General features: G+C 31.5%; 1 protein-coding gene across 1 annotated transcript in view; it reads right to left on the bottom strand.

The window, feature by feature from the left end:
* Positions 1 to 4,085, bottom strand: part of LOC149551183 (asparagine synthetase [glutamine-hydrolyzing] 3-like) — a 71,625-nt gene extending 67,540 nt beyond the window's left edge. The window contains exons 1-3 of the mRNA XM_089786762.1: positions 3,847 to 4,085; positions 3,608 to 3,757; positions 3,313 to 3,429 (exon numbers count right to left, since the gene is read on the bottom strand). Coding sequence (XP_089642888.1) covers positions 3,313 to 3,392 — 80 coding nt within the window. The 5' untranslated portion in view covers positions 3,393 to 3,429; positions 3,608 to 3,757; positions 3,847 to 4,085. The remainder of the gene's footprint in view (positions 1 to 3,312; positions 3,430 to 3,607; positions 3,758 to 3,846) is intronic.
* Between the last annotated feature and the right edge of the window lie 12,535 nt (positions 4,086 to 16,620).

Raw genomic sequence — 16,620 nt, 5'->3', positions numbered from 1 at the left:
TATATCTCTTACCGTACTTCACATTTAGACACATTTAATGTGGTTTTAAGTTATAAACAGCTCTTGTCTACTAGCAGATTATCAATGGCTCTGTACAATTCATATCACTGGAGCTAGCAGCATCAACTAAACTATTTATGCATTCCCTTTTTTCTGTTACAGGGAATTTCGAAAAAGGATTTGCTGCCAAATTTCTTAGTGGTGTTTATAGAATTTATTAGTCTTTGTCATTCATCTAGAGATTTTAAAAGAAAGGATCCATTTGTTGCACACCCTAGCTACGCCCCTCTCAAAATCCTATGTGGAAATTTCAAATCACTTGCAATTTCTTACAGCAGCTTGCCTGGCAAGTCCCTTGCTTATAACTAAGCATTCAGGGTCACATCACCAAATATGATGCCACATCAGCATGCTTTTATTGAGGTGTCAAAAAAGGCTGAAAAAAAGGTAGACTGGCAGCTGTGAACTAAGTCATGTTATATTCATATAGATGCAGAAATCTGCAATTAGTCACAACTAATGTTTATAAAATTGGCACCGAGTACGATTTTTCCCCCAAATAATCATGGAACTTGGTCTAAGCGTTGACTGTCAGTCAGCGAAATATTGTTTTTAAAATCATTTTTATTAAAGTCAAAATTAAGAAAAAAGTGCACCTAGTCTTGCTGCATCTGCAAACCCATGAAAACCTAAAAGGAGGAAACAAATTATGCTTTTTTTAGGGCCTGGTTTGGCTTTGATATCGACAGGGACCAGCTGCTTTCTGCAGCAATTATGGCCAAATATGCAAATGTCAAAAGCACCAGGCAAGACACTCAGGATATGCCTAGTGTTCACAATTTATTGCAATTTCCACTTCTATTTGAGCACTAAAACTCAACACCCATAGTTCAGATTTTTTCATGGTTTTCAGTAAGTAGCACAAGCTGAAGTTGCTAGGCGTGACTCCCATTTGGCTTTTGTGAATCTTCTATTTTCCTTGAGTATTTTGTCCTCTCCAACTATGGGCTTAAATTATTACTTTATATTGTGGGTTTGGCATTTAATAATATATTATTTTATTATATAAACATATTAAATTAATATAACAGTATATTATTATTGCAATATATTATATAATAATAATAAACTATAGTAATATACCTTTTTCCTTAAATCTGTTTTTTCATAATTTCTCCCCATTTTTCAAAAATTCTTATACTAGTTTGCTGATTTTCAGCAAACATTTTTTTTTCTGCTATAAGCTTTTATTGATGCACTGATATGGCATTGCATAATTTAGCGCTTTATATGTAAGAAATAGATTTCAAGCAATTATGTGCATTCATCAACACTAACAACTTTAAAGTCACGATTACTGATGCTATATTATTACTTAAAAATTGGGCAGTAAATCAACAAATGCTCTAATAACATTTGGAACATGCTCAACTACTAGGTCCTTTCCCTGGGCAATGCATTCAACAGATAGAACACTGCAGTGAAGCATATCACATAACATTATATTTTATGGGTGACAAAAGCCTAGGGGAAATGGCTAGCTCCCTTCAGCATCCTAAATTAGCCATCAAATTAAAAACAAACGGTATAATCCATTTAGAGACCTTCTGTTCACATCATTAACTTTAAATATAAAAATAAGTACAATTGGTAGTGGGGCAGTGATTCAATATATAATCAGAAGCAGAATCAACAATGCTCCATCCAATCCTATGGGGACAGTATATTCCTATGGTCAGCAGTTTGAATATGCATCAGAGAACATTGTAGTATGGGTTTAGTCCTCCAATTCGTGATGATTATATTGCTTCTCAAGTTATTGGCAATTATTGTAGCAGTAGCTGGCAAAACCTTTCTTCGCATCATTAACTTTGTATTTAAAAGAAAAATCATAAATACAATCCTTGAAGAGGTGTTGTTTTAATATATAAGCAGAAGCAGAATCAGCAATGCTCCATCCAATCATATGGGGGATGTGCATTCCTATGATTAGCAGTTTGAACTTGCATCAGAGAACAATGTTTGCAGTATGGAGTTAATTCTTGAATTTGTGATGGTTCTGTTGCTTCTCAACGTATTAGCGATAATTGTAACAGTAGCTGGGATCCTACTTGTCAGTATCCTAGACAATTCAATGGCTGGGAAGTAAGTTCTGATCCTGTTCATACAAAAGTCGTTGATAACTAGTGTTGCACCTCCTAATTAAGATTAACATCCTATATTCAACAGTCATAAAACTTGATCAATCTTTAAAGTTAGTATAAGATGAATTTGGATAAGAACAATATATGTAGTTGAAAGCATTATCGGTAAGAACATTTTCATGTCCAAGAATCATTTAAAAAGATTTTAAAAATTAGTTGGAAGTGCACTTCTACAGTTCCTAGCTCCACGTAAATCAGTTTGATGTATTCCTGAAAAATGTAGTTATGGAGTGTCAAAATTGCTAAAATTAAAAGAACATGGTTTGGTTAAAAATTTCGCAGTAAGGCAGTTATTGGCAATTCTTCTGGCTTTGATGAAAATGGTTCTGGCTGTCAAGCAAGTTAATATGTTAACTTCAAGACCCTCTGTTGACTCGACCATTGTATGCTGATCAAGATCCTCAGACAATTCCACCATGTTCTACTGTTCATATTATGTACGGTCAGACTACAGTACGAAACTCTATACGATTGGGATGCCAAATTATTAGTGCTTCTCCGGTTGCAGATATAACTGTTATGCAAGAAGATCAAGAGGAGCTTTTTCAAGGTTGTCTGACTCTCGCGGACAGCTCCTTGTAACCTCAGCAGATGACCACTAGTTACACTGCTTAGTCATGACTTAGCCTTCACTGGAATCAGATTGCATACCATATGGACAGATAATTTAATGCATGGTAACAACAATTGTGAAAAACTCGCTACTGATCGTGGCTTGGTGGTTGTACTGTGTCGATTTTAGCCTAGAGCCCCCAGAAAGCAGGCAAGATTTTGCAGGAATAGAATAATGTCGATTCATTCAATAACGAGGGAATAACTATTTCCTGTTTTGAAGACTATCTCATTATTTTACGTTTGCTATGTTTTTCACTTTCTTTTCCCTTCCGTGTCAATAGAACGCTATTTAAAACAAACATATAATGTAAAGATTTACATACCCTCCCCAGAAATTAAAAGGGATTTACCAGAAAAGGTATGAGCGGGGTTTCTAACATTTATTGAGCGGAAAATTAACAGAAAAAGAAAAACCGGTAGAAAGAAACTAAATTAAAATAAATAAATTGTTCACCAAATGTTAGAAATTCCAGGCATTAAAATACCAACATACCTTCGGGAAAGTTCGAGTATGCGAGCTCGTTTGGCTTGTGACGTGTCAATACAACCCAACACAGCGAGGATTCCGCACATTTTTCCTCTTCACTCTTAACCCCAAAACCCTAGACGCCTGAAAATCGCTCAAAGGTGGCCAAAAAGCAAAAATACACCAGATGGAAGGAACAAATGATAAAATGTGAGAAACATAGATTTTCAAGACTATTAAAGACGCAAGGCATAACCAAATCTAGGAATACATTTACGTGCATTTGAAAAAACTCTGTTTTACCCTGCCGGTAGAACCTTACCAGTATCAGCCAGACCGATCCTCTTCTTTCAACTTGTGCTCTTGGGTTCCAAGCTTCTTTACATTCGATTTCAGAACGGTGGCGTCCACCAAAAAGCGCGTTTTAAATAATTATCAAATGGCTCACATGAATCTGAGCTGGTTCCGTAATCTGTGGACGGAAGCAAGTATTAATTAGAATTCCAATTTGCTTGCCCTTTTTCTTAAGTCAAAGTCAAACAACTGAAATTTTAAGATTACCGTTGGAACGCGCTCATGGAATCTCTTTCAAAGCTGGAATTTCGAATCTGTGCAGACTTGGCAGCCACGGGACATGAATCCCGTGTTTATTGAATTTATCGTTATTAATCAAAAGGTCGCTACATTTTTCCGACAATGTACGTCAATGGATCTTCCATAGAGCTTATGGCAGACTAGCTTCTCCTGAACTACTTTCCCCACCAAGCCCTAAATTTAAGGTTCTTACATAATGTGATTGTAAGGAAATAAAGCAAGTTTGATATTTCTAAGATAGTCCTGACTTCTATGCATCTATCGTCAAACACATTGTCTGAAAAGAAAATTAGATAATGGGAAAAATGCGATAGAGCTGAAAAAAACTGGTTGGTATTCTAGTGTTAATATAAAAGGTGTAAGGGGTATGTTCATAGTATACAAGGGCTAAGTCTATAGGCCATAGTTGTAAAAGTAATATCTACAAAAATGTGATATTGTGAAAGGGTGGCTTGTACTATTTCAATTAATTTTAACACATTGAAAAATATTGTATTTGTAAACACAATCACATAAGAAAAACTAAGTACCTAGGAAACCAAGGATGAAGTTATATTTCTCTTGTCATTCATCTAGTTATAACATAAGGATAATAAGTTTCCAACTATCTTGTGTTGAGATTTAACTAGTAGTATATGTTATATACAATTGCAATCATGGATAAATCGTATAGTCTCATATATTCTTACCGTGTCCTCAATATGTCTTGTCATTTAATCATTAACAAAAAGACACTAATATTGTTTCTTGAACATGTATATTTCTCTATTTTTTCTCATTTCAAATTCTTGTGTTTCTTGGATAATTAAGCAAGCACTTAGTTTATACCCAATTTTTACTTTGAGTCACAAGCTATGTTTTCAATGCATTCTCTCTAGTTTGTATCCTCTCAAGTAGCACATTAGAACATATCAATTGTGTACTTGCACAATGACACCCTTTAGGATCTACTATATTATATTCATCATTTTTGTATAATTTGATCTACAAATAATCACTTTACAAATATATTTAAAATTGATAATACTTTGAAATGCACACTCATATTGGAATTTATATATATACTTATGTGCTAGTTTTATATCATCATACATGAACATCTTGCAAATAAAAAATACCTCATTGAAAATCATGACTACATAAGACTAAACCCTTAAGTGGCATTAAAATACTAAAAAATAGAATCAAGTAAAAAAATGTGGTAAATTAAAGAACAAGTCTCCATGATCCAAAAAGAAATAATAATATAAAATATAGTAAATTAAATTTTGTTATAAAATGCTAATTTATTTTGGAATAATCTTAAATTATTGTAGCAAAATTCAAATAATTAAACAATTTTAAACTACAAGTGATCCTAATTTATTCAAAAGCAATATAATATTTATAATTTAAATTTAATTAAGTCGATATGTTTCTCTCTTGTGAGACTTTGGACTTTAGCTGGATTGTTCAAACAACCTGGCAGTCTTATGTCATGCAATCAAAAAGCAATGTTAGAAATTTTTAATAAGGTATCATGTGATGTGGTTTCCTATTGTGATGTGGTTTCCTATTGTCATTGTTCCAAAGTAGGGATGTGTCTTATCTAGGTCTGATAAAACAACTTCCCTAGAGACCGGTGCAAATGTGGAATGTGGTTATTATGGACCTTGGTCATTTTGTACATTTCTAGAGTTCTCTACTAATAATGCAGACATTTCCTAGAGTTTTTCTAGGTATGGAACATGGCATTTGGTCGTGACATGCACCATAAACACTATGAACAACACAAGAAGCAGTGTTTCAATTTAACATGCAACAAATTGTCCCAAGTCAAATAGAAAGCAGAAATTTAATGATTCAACTGAATAACAAATCCATTGAGCTCAGGATGGAGGCGAATGGATATTGGTGGAAGTAGTTGAAGTAGCTTATGAAATATGCATTGAATAGACAGAATGAATATGTTCAAGGGAAAGTGTCTTCAAAGTGAGCATTGTGGGAATAAATATTGTAAATATATTCACAACAATCGCACCACAAATGTACACAACAGTCTCTATTTGGTTCCTCCTGCAGATTATGTTTCTTCCTCAGTTTCCTCATATATCTACATGTGTATAGGCATGGAATTCCTAACATGCAAAACATCATGTATAAGCAACCTTATATACAATAGCCTACAATTTACATGTCCTCCATAAAACAAGAGTTTCCGAAGGGAAAAAAAAAAAGTGAGATTTTGCATTGAAATTAAGTAGCATATAAAGCGACATCTAACATGAATCTACCACTTGCACATGTGCAACTACTTGATTCTATTTTTCATTGGCTAGAGCTAATTTTGTTGGTAGTCTTTTCTTTTTTCCAACTAAGAAAACTGAAGACAATTTGTAAATAGCTTGTGTGTGGCATTCATACAATGGTCCATGTGTAACATTGATGCTTCTACATTTCATATGCATGCAAAGACAGGTGGAAGATAGTGACTCTGCTAGATATTCACCTAGCTGTGGGGCTTTGGTAGAAAAAGGTAGGGTTTCTTTAATTTTTTCAATTCAATCTTTCCATTATAACAGGCAGCTTTTATTCCAGCAATTCTTTCTTATTTTTCTTATCTTTGCTTGTTGTTGTGGACGGAGAATTCGCAGATTTATTTTCATCTGGATAATAGTTAATATAGAATACATGTGGGCAAGTGGTGGCCTTCAATTAAAAATTTAATATTTGTTTTTAAATGTTTTGCCAGTATGAGAGGACCTGAAACTTTAATAATTAATCTAATTATTCATTTCATTGTTTCTAATATTTGAGGTGATTCAACCTATATCCTTGTAATTTCTCTAAATTTTTAGAAACCTTTTACATGTAATATTACAAGATACTTTTTACATGTGTGTCAGTTCACTACCTACTAGAGGTTCTTAGTATAGGATTGTATCCTCTGAAGATTATTACATCACTTTAGTCACAATCTTTATATGTTTCAACATTTTTAGTATTGGACATTGAGGATTTGGAGATTACATCATATACATGAGCAATCTCTATTTCAATTTTTTTTAAACTGGACATTGAAGATTTAGGATTTACATAGCATTCTCTATTTCACTTTGTTATGTATTGGTCATTAAGGATTTAAGGCTTACAAAATTAAACCACTTGACAATATTTTTGGAAGGCTAGAGCTACTTTTTATCCAATAACATGGACCAATACAAGAAAGCTTGAGAGTATTTGGGTTCTCGTTCTTGGCATTGAATCATCAATTCACCTTGCTAATTCAAGGTGTCTTCTTCACTTTTTAACTATGTAGTGGTTTTGTTTGTAATTTTTTTGGCTTTCAAATTAGATTATCTTCATTAAATTGAAGAAAATTGGTTATTACTTTCAGTTCATCATGCACAAGTGATTTTTATTCAGAAAGTTGTTGTTATGGGAAGTATTGCATACCTAATGGACACAAATTGGGAGTTCAAAAATTCATTCAACAGTGGATGGTATCGAGTATTTTGTAAGCATCCTACACCCTTATACTATTATTTTGGTATATTCCTTAAATTTGATTCAAACTCTTATAATAGTTTGTCTACTCATCAATTGTCTATTATCAATTTGTGTGAATTGTCTTGCAGCTCATAAACATAGAATTGCATTTTTCTTTAAATTTCATGCACACAATTTCAATAATCTCAGTCAATTGCAAATTTAGGAATTTATGTTTGCTTTGTACTCCTAGGTATTGGAGTTCTCATAGTGCATTTTCTTCAATCAACAACAATTATCCATGTTTGATAGGATGCCACAATTATTGTTATGGATAGGGTATTTTGGATTGTTTTCCAGCCCTTATGAAAGTTTGTGGTGTAGTCATGTTTCTTTTTGTAATTATTTCAGCAATCCTTGACATTACTTATGGGCTACTAGCAGCAATAGTGGAAATTCCAAGGATGTGACAAAGATATTATCACATTTAACAAAGAGGCAACTTACAAAGGTGTCTTTTAAGACTTATTTTGGACAAAAGATCTACAAGACAAACAATTATCTGCATTCTTCTTCTTTATTCGTAGTTTTTGTTCATCTTTTATATTTACAAATATGTTGTTCAAGACCTGCGTGCACATTACACATTTCCTAAGCTAGATCTGGAACATGAAAAACATATGAAATTGAAGTTCCTTTAAGTCCATTTGAAAATCAATGTGACATGTGTACTTCTTTGATATTTATTTTCTTCCTCGATGTTTCTAGTAATTAGCACACAAGTATCTTTAGATATGTAAATGTGCGTGTCTATCAAGCATGTGTGAGTTTGCACTTATAATAGGAGCAAGAATGGACTTGTATGACTGTAAATGAATTTCAACTATTCATTTTTTTCCTACAACTAATGGTGTGATATTCAACTTCATTCAAGCAGTAGATCAATGCAATATGTTGGCATTAATTTTGATATCAAGGCTTTGCAAATGTGTTGCTAACATTGGCAACCAAGGCATGGTTGTTCTAATCTATTTACTTTGTAGCTATTTTTGATCTTGTAAGCATACAACAACCAATCAATATCACAAGTGTTTATAAAAATTGATTGGAAACATATCTATTAGAATTTACATTGGAAACTTTGCTTTAAACTCATAAAATCTTGGAAAAACTTTACTTGTACAAAGAATAGTTTTGTTTCCAAATTGGAATGATAATTTTGCATTCAATTTGAATGTAGCATCAAGTAGAAGTTGGAGGCTATTGTCTTGGATGCTTTAGCAACATTCCTAGTGGACTAAATATGTTTTTTGCACAACTATATAGTTTCTTAACAAATGGAAGTTGAAATATAATTTCTTTCTTCATTTTACAGCTTTCAATTTTAGACAGTATTGTGTTTGTTGGTTGATCATTACTCACATAGATATTCTAATTAACTTTTATAATTAATATGTTAAAAATATATATGGTATTTTATGTAATGATGATGGTTCTGACTTATGTAATATACTCAAAATATATCAACTTGTTTCAAATTCCACAACCTTTACTAGTATCATCCCCAATAGTGTCATGATAGGGATTCTGGAGTAAGGTATGGATATTTGTTAGAAATATTAATCTTTCCTTAGATGTATTTAATTTGGGATATTCCAAAGATCTCTATATGTAGTTTGTCCTCTTGTACACATGTGAAGGACATGTCATTTACTTGTCCTCAAGTCCACATGTGAAGACAACTCATTTTGTAATTCCTTTTATAAAGGAAATTAGTTTATCCTTCTTAAGAGGATCTTGACACTTTGCACATACTTATTATGAATGTGGCATTCATAGAAATGGGAGTTACACATGTGACCACATGAAGCTCCTTTCTCATCTCTATAAAAGAGATACCTCCTCATTCTTTTCTACACATCACATTGGTGTTATTGTACGTTATTTTTGCTCTCTCTCTCTCTCTCTCTCTCTCTCTCTCTCTCTCTCTCTCTCTCTCTCTCTCTCTCTGGCTTTTGCCTTCATTCATAATATTCACAAACGGTTTTCTTTTTCTTTCCCCTTTCAAAATATTTGTCTCCTTTGTTTCTCTACATTGGTGTATGCTCTTGGAAGTTGTTTACTTCATGGTAAAATTTCTTCTCACTTAACTCACTTGGATTGATTTAAGTATTCCTTGTACATTTCTTACATGGTATCATAGCTTGGTTACTAATCCTTGTTTTGAGTTCTAGTGTTAAAGGTTACCATTCACTTGAGCTCACCTTATTTGGATACATTTTTTTGAGAGAAGAATTTTTGGTGGCTTCATCTCATTCTAACACTTTGTGTGTGCAAGTTTTTTTATGTTTTACCTTTTTATTTGCATCCAATCCCCTTTGGAATGCTTGCTACCAAAGGCTCGTTTATTCTTACATTTTTTTTCCTCTTGTTTTGGAAGGCTTGTTGCAGTCAAGAGACATTTTACTCTATTTTTGCTACAAGATTAATATACTATTTCTTACACACTTCAAATGTTATGTTGTTATTCTTAAAGTTTCATATCATTTATTTAATTAAACAACTCTTGTAGCAAGTTTCTTCCTATCACCATTCTTTGGTTTTTTATGTTCTTGCAACTATATTATTCTATTCTCAAGGTTACATATTATTCTCTGTTAATTAGTTCTGTAACAAGTTTCTAACATTGTTCTTGTTATCATTTCTTGGTTTCTTATGTTCTTGCAACTGTATTATTCTATCCTCAAGGTTGCATATTATTCTTTATTAATTAGTTTCTACAACAAATTTCTAACAGTAGTTCCTGTAGTAATAAGCTCCTATAGTAATTAGTTTCTATAGAATATTTCAAACAGTAATAAGTTGCTATAGTAATAAGTTTATGTAGCAAATTTCAAACAATAATAACTTGTTATAGTAATAAGTTCATATGGTAATTAGTTTCTGTAGCAAATTTCTAATGTTAATATGTTCCTACAGTAATAAGTTCTTGTAGCATTTTACTTGGTTGCAATCAAACTGAGCATTTTTTCTTTATACATCTATTCTTAGTCAACAACGTTTCGTCTAATTGTTAGTGGATATCAAGTGTCAATAGGTTTCTCTGATTAAATATGTGTTGCTTTTCTCATTTATTTACATTAAGATATCATTTTAATTATTCTTTTATCCTTTTAAAATAAGATTTAATTTGCATTATATGTTTAACTGATTATTAATTCCTTTTTTAATTTATCTTTTTTTTTTAAATCTTTTCTCTTCTTTAATAAGGGGGATTTTTTTTCTTTATATTGTGTCAACTCTAATTCCGGAGAGTAAACAACTCTAATTATCATATATGAAAGACATGTATTTCATTTATTTTTCATTTTAAACACATTTTGGATGTTGCAATTGATGCTTCTACTGAGCCCCTGCATATGCCACCCAATAGAAAAAGATGCTTGGAAAATAAAAAATAAAGAGGCCTTAGGATTGATTGGAATTTCAATAATTCTTGATTTATATGTTTTAATTTTAAATTGTTGTAAAGGTCATGAAGCATGGGCCATTTTGCAAACTACTAATGATAGCATGGATGAATCTCGCAAAATACAATTGCAAGACCCACTCAAGGATCTCAGGTATATGAATTTCAAAACTTTGGATTAATTCCTTTTAAAATTTGATGCTCTTAAAAGTCATTTGATTGGTTTAGGTGTTCAATTAATTGATATCTGTATGATTCATAAAATTCTTTAAAAGTGTCATCTTATACAATTTCAATAATTCATTACTAATATCCATGCTTAACATGTGATGCCTAGTTTATCTTCTTAATTGACTTGTGTTTTTTTTCAAAAAAAAAATCATCAAGAAGAAGCTAAACTCATTCAATTCGGTACTCTTAAATCAAGTGAAAATGCTTTCATGTCTAGAAATTCAAATAATAACTTTAGATATAATCATCATAATAATAATAATTTAAATCATTCAATTAATAAATCTCATGTCAAGACTCATAATAATAATAATCATAATAACAATAATAATAATAATCAAAGAAATAATTCCAATTCCAAACCTTATTGTACTTATTGTGGCAAAGATGGTCATGTAATTAATAATTGTTTCAAAGAGAAAAATGATAAGAAATCCATGAACAACAATAATCACCATAAAAAACCAAATTATAACAAAGGTTATTCTAATGGTTCTAATTCTCGTCATGTTTTTACTTGTAGTTATAATATTTCTCGACCATTGGAATGGATTGTGGATAGTGGTGATTCTCAACATGTTACTTCTCATAAGGAAGTTTTTAATTCTTTGCAACCTTATTTGGCTAACATTCCTATTCAATTAGCTAATAATCATACTTGTAAAGTGAATGTTTAGGTGATGTGAGTGTTCCTAATGGTAAATTGCATGATGTGTTTTATGTTCCTAATTTGAAAACTAATATACTTTCTATTGTAAAGTTATGTCAAGACTATTAAGTTGAATTCTATAAGGATGTGTGCTATGTCATCGATCGTCAAAATAATCAAGTTGTTGCTAACGCTAAAATGGATCATGGTAATTTATTTAAATTTCATAAATTTTCTAATTTAAGGTATTCTTTACATGTTGCTACTGATTTCAATATATGGCATGAAATACTTGGTCATTTAAATTTTTATTATATTACTCTGATGCATAAAGAAAATATGGTTGATGGATTGCCTCAAAGTATTCCTTCCAAAATTGTTTACACTAGTTGCATGAGTGGTAAGTTGCATAGGGAACCCTTTCCAAATGGTAAATCATGGAGGGAAACTAATAAGTTGTTCCTAGTCCATAGTGACCTATTGGGCCCCATGGAGAATAACTACATCCAAGGTTCAAGGTATGCACTTACTTTTGTTGATGATTTTTCTAGGAGAACTTGGATCTATTCTTTGCATAGCAAAAATCAAGTTCTTGATACTTTCCTCGAACTTCATTTATACATTAAGAGGCAATCCGGTTTTAAACTTAAGATTCTTAGAACTAATAATGGGAAGGAATATGTGAATAATTCCTTTCATTCTTATTTGAAGTCATGATGAATTAAACATGAGCTTACTATTCCTTATACACCACAACAAATGGTGTGGTAGAAAGAAAGCATAGGACCATTATTGAAATGACTAGATGTATGCGACATGCTAAGAATATGCATTATAATTTTTTGGCTGAAGCTATGGCATGTGCCACTTATCTTGTTAATAGGACTCATATCAAAGCTCTTAAAGACATAACTCCCAAAGAAGCTTGGTCCAGTAAGAAGCCTAATTTACATCACTTTAGGATTTTTGGATCTATTGCTTATGTTCATACCCCTAAACAAAAAAGGCATAAATTAGATGCTAAATATTCTCTTTATATTTTTGTAAGGTATGATGAAAATACGAAGGCTATAGAGTTTATGATTCTACTACTAACAAAGTGCAAGTTGCAAGGTATGTATTTATTGCAGGAAATTGAGTTCATGATTTCTCTAATGTATTTGATAGAGGAAAATTATTCATCATTTTTTACAATATCCATCAAAGCATGTTTTATAAAGGAAAGCTAGAAAAATTTCAATTAGCATATGTGTATTTGGTTGGAGAATGCAGAGCAGGGCAATTTAAATGTTGCACTAGACTATGCTAAGAAGTTAAAAGAGATGAAAGGAGGCACATCAATAAAAGGATGGAGATTTCTTGATCTTATACTCCCAACATGACAAAAGAACTCTAAAGAAGAAAAAGTTATTATTTCAGGATTGTATCAGAACTTAGCAAGGAAAGGATTTACGAGAGTTATCCCATCACTTAGTACAAATCAAAGTACAAGGATGAAGAAATCTCCATCCTTTTATTGATGTGCATTATTTATTTAACATCTTTTCCATCAATAAAAATATGGATTAAGTGATGGGATATAAAATTTAACTAGCGAACCTAGGTCAATCTTGTATATGATAAATTAATTGTTGCAAAAATTAAAAGCAGAAAATTGGGCATTACTCTTAAGCCGAGAACCATTTAGGTTATTGTGTGAAGCATCCAATTGTTGAAGCTCTACTCTTCCAACTCTACTCATCCACAAATAGAGTTTGGGATATCTCCTTGTAGATTACATTTTCTCAACCATATCTGTTGTAGGTAAACATTTGTCATATTAATTCATCAAAAAAATTATTGGTCAATCTAAGATTTACCAAGTTCATCAAATTGCTTAAAAAGCTAGGAATAGTTACTCCCAACATATTGTAGTAAAAATAAACTATCTATAAATTTTTAACTTAGGAAAATCCAAAGGAATTGCACCTAAATGATTGCAATCTGCTTATTTGCAATAGGTTGGACTCCAACTGCAGCAACACAACCTGTTTATAGTGATATGTAATTAATTTCATTATTGGTAGATTTTATTCACTTTTGTTAGCCGTACTTGGTAGAGTTGGTTGATAGGATATGTCACAATCTTATGAATTTGAATACCAGATGCTTGGTTACTTTGCACCTATTAAAAATACTTATAAAGACCATCATTCAACATGTATATGAAATGTCCCTCCAAATACAATAACTTGTGTGACTCTACATGTCTAATATGCTTTGAACTGCCATAAGTTTTCTCCAAAATTTAGCACTTTAATTAAGCTTGGCTTACATTTGGCTTTATGAAAATCATACATGCCCCAGTCATTATGAACATAATAATACTTTGAAACCATACTTCTATTTAAAATGTTGTATAAGTTAATATTATATTAATATGTGGTAATCCTACTCCACCATTATTTATATTTCAATTTTCTCAATTAGAGAATTTTGTAGTATATACAATTTATTTATTAAAATTGACCGGAGAAAAAATATAAAATATACTTATTGAATATTATTATAGGTAATTATCAAGGAACAGGAGGCGAGGACAATACAAAAAATACAAATCTTCTATTTCAGACTTATATATATATATATATATATATATATATAGAGAGAGAGAGAGAGAGAGAGAGAGAGAGAGAGAGAGAGAGAGAGAGAGAGAGAGAGAGAGAGAGAGAGAGAGAGAGAGAGAGAGAGAGAGAGAGAGAGAGAGAGAGAGAGAGAGAGAGAGAGAACTCTATTGGCTTAATTCTTGCACCCTTCAAAGGTGCAAGTGCTAGTTAAATAACATTTGTAATAGCTACTTTATACTAGCATAACTAGTGTCGTAATGCAAGTGGTTGCATTGATGAAGATTGGTATAGATTTGATGACATATGAATCAATTTCTAGATTGTCGTTCATGTTGATTGATTGACTTAGTGTTTTCAGTATGTTACTAGATCTTGTATGAATAAATAACAAGTTGTGATATGTTTCTAAAGTTGTTATTCTAAAGGAAGACTATGTTATGTGTAATGATATTACATTTGTGCTCCCAACTTTTGATATGAAGAATGGAGTCAATTGTGTTTGATGAGATCAAACTAGATAGCTGCTAAAACAATTGTAAATGATTTGAATGTTATTTCTTCAAAAGCACGATTAAAAGAATTTAAAATTAATTTGAACATTTACTCACCTATTTCTTGTATAAATAGAATGTCCAAATTCAATTTAGATTGATATTAGATATTACATGTGTTATTTGAGATGACTTTTTAGTTTAGCTATGACAAATTTAATACTGTATTTTTTGAGCTATCTTCTTCATAGTACAAGACACATTGCTCCCATTGACTAATCGTTGCATATACATGAATGTGCAATTGCTAGTAATAAAAATTATAATAAATTAAATTTAGTTATAAAACACTAACTTATTTTGGAATAATCTTAAATTGTTGTGGCAAAATTCAAACAATTAAATAATCTTAAAATACAAGTGATCCATTTTTTTACTTTATTTAATGTTAATAGTATATATATATAATGGTCTTTACTAAGGAATGTTAAATGGATTAAAAGAATAATCGAGTATATCTAACACATTTTTAAATTTCAATCAACCTAACTTATAAGATTTATTTTTCAAAGTTAGTGTCATTAAATCTTATGAAGTGAAAAGCTTTAGATTTAAGTTCAATGAGAAATTGTTGTGAGAATTTAAAATGTTTTAAAAAATTGTTCTTAAAGATATAAACATACTATGTATACTTAATGAGGGACAAATTACATTTCAAAATCATTAGAGTGTACTATAATAAATTGTTTTTTAATTGAATTTGATTTTAAAAAATTATCAACTTATAAGATGAAGAAGTGGGTTTTTTTTCAATCCACATTATTGGCACTTTTATATCACACATTTTTATTGTTGTTATCATTATTTGTTTCATCATGAACTTGCACTTACTTATAACCTTATGCAAATTTATCATTTCCAAGGTTTATAAGTTATTAATAAAATAGGTAGAACAAAGATATTCATATTAATAGAAAAATAAAAATGCACACTAAGCAAGATCAAACCTAAACCTAAAATATGATTTTTTAATTAAAAAATTAAAAAATGATTAAGCAAGCTTTAATTTAAAGTTTTATTTAAAAAATGGTAGAAAAAGTGAACTACAGGGCGAAAAGCAAGCAATCAAAGAATACAAATAATTCTTCAAAAGCAAACTCTTATTTCTATCAAAGAATGGTAAAATCAAGACATTTTGGTTTTGCGAACTCACGCCCGGAGCCCTATCTAGCCAACAATGTTAGAGAGACTAGATCTAAATGTAAGTAGGTATTGGCAGCCTCGATAGTTAATGGTCAAGAATCTTCATCCACAACAGTAAAAACTTGGAACCCCTTCACCTACTTAGACTATGAGAAGGAAGCAGAGGAAACTAGGGATCAAGATCTTAATGCTAAATGGGAAACCATTGCTAATAACAAATTTTGTCCCCTGAATTGCGGCCCTACTTTGATTCATTCAACCAGTAGTTTAGATAGATAGATTTATCATTTCAACCTAACTAGATATGATAAATCCAATCTTAACCCTTTCTTCATAAACCAATTGGAATTTTCCATTAACCCCCCCAGAGATTCATCAAACCCTACTCAGGGACCCCCATCCTTTAAACCAATGGAGTTATATGTTCCTCCCCACCGAAGATCCCAAGATCATTTGCCAATGAACTCCACCCTTTCACCACCCCGACACCTTCCTTCAGATTAGGGTGAGAAGGTCATCATCATTAGCAACCAAGATAGCAAGGATTGATGGCAGGAGTGCTAGGAAGTCAAATTATTTGCCTTTTGGAATGGTCCCAAAGCTAAGTTGCATAACTTAATTAGT

The sequence above is a fragment of the Cupressus sempervirens genome, chromosome 6, assembly GCF_028749045.1.
Source record: "Cupressus sempervirens isolate cs-2001-9-10 chromosome 6, ASM2874904v1, whole genome shotgun sequence".
In the NCBI taxonomy this organism is placed as follows: domain Eukaryota; kingdom Viridiplantae; phylum Streptophyta; class Pinopsida; order Cupressales; family Cupressaceae; genus Cupressus; species Cupressus sempervirens.
The sequence above is the reverse complement of the archived record's forward strand: the minus strand, read 5'-3'. Positions and strand labels throughout refer to the sequence as shown.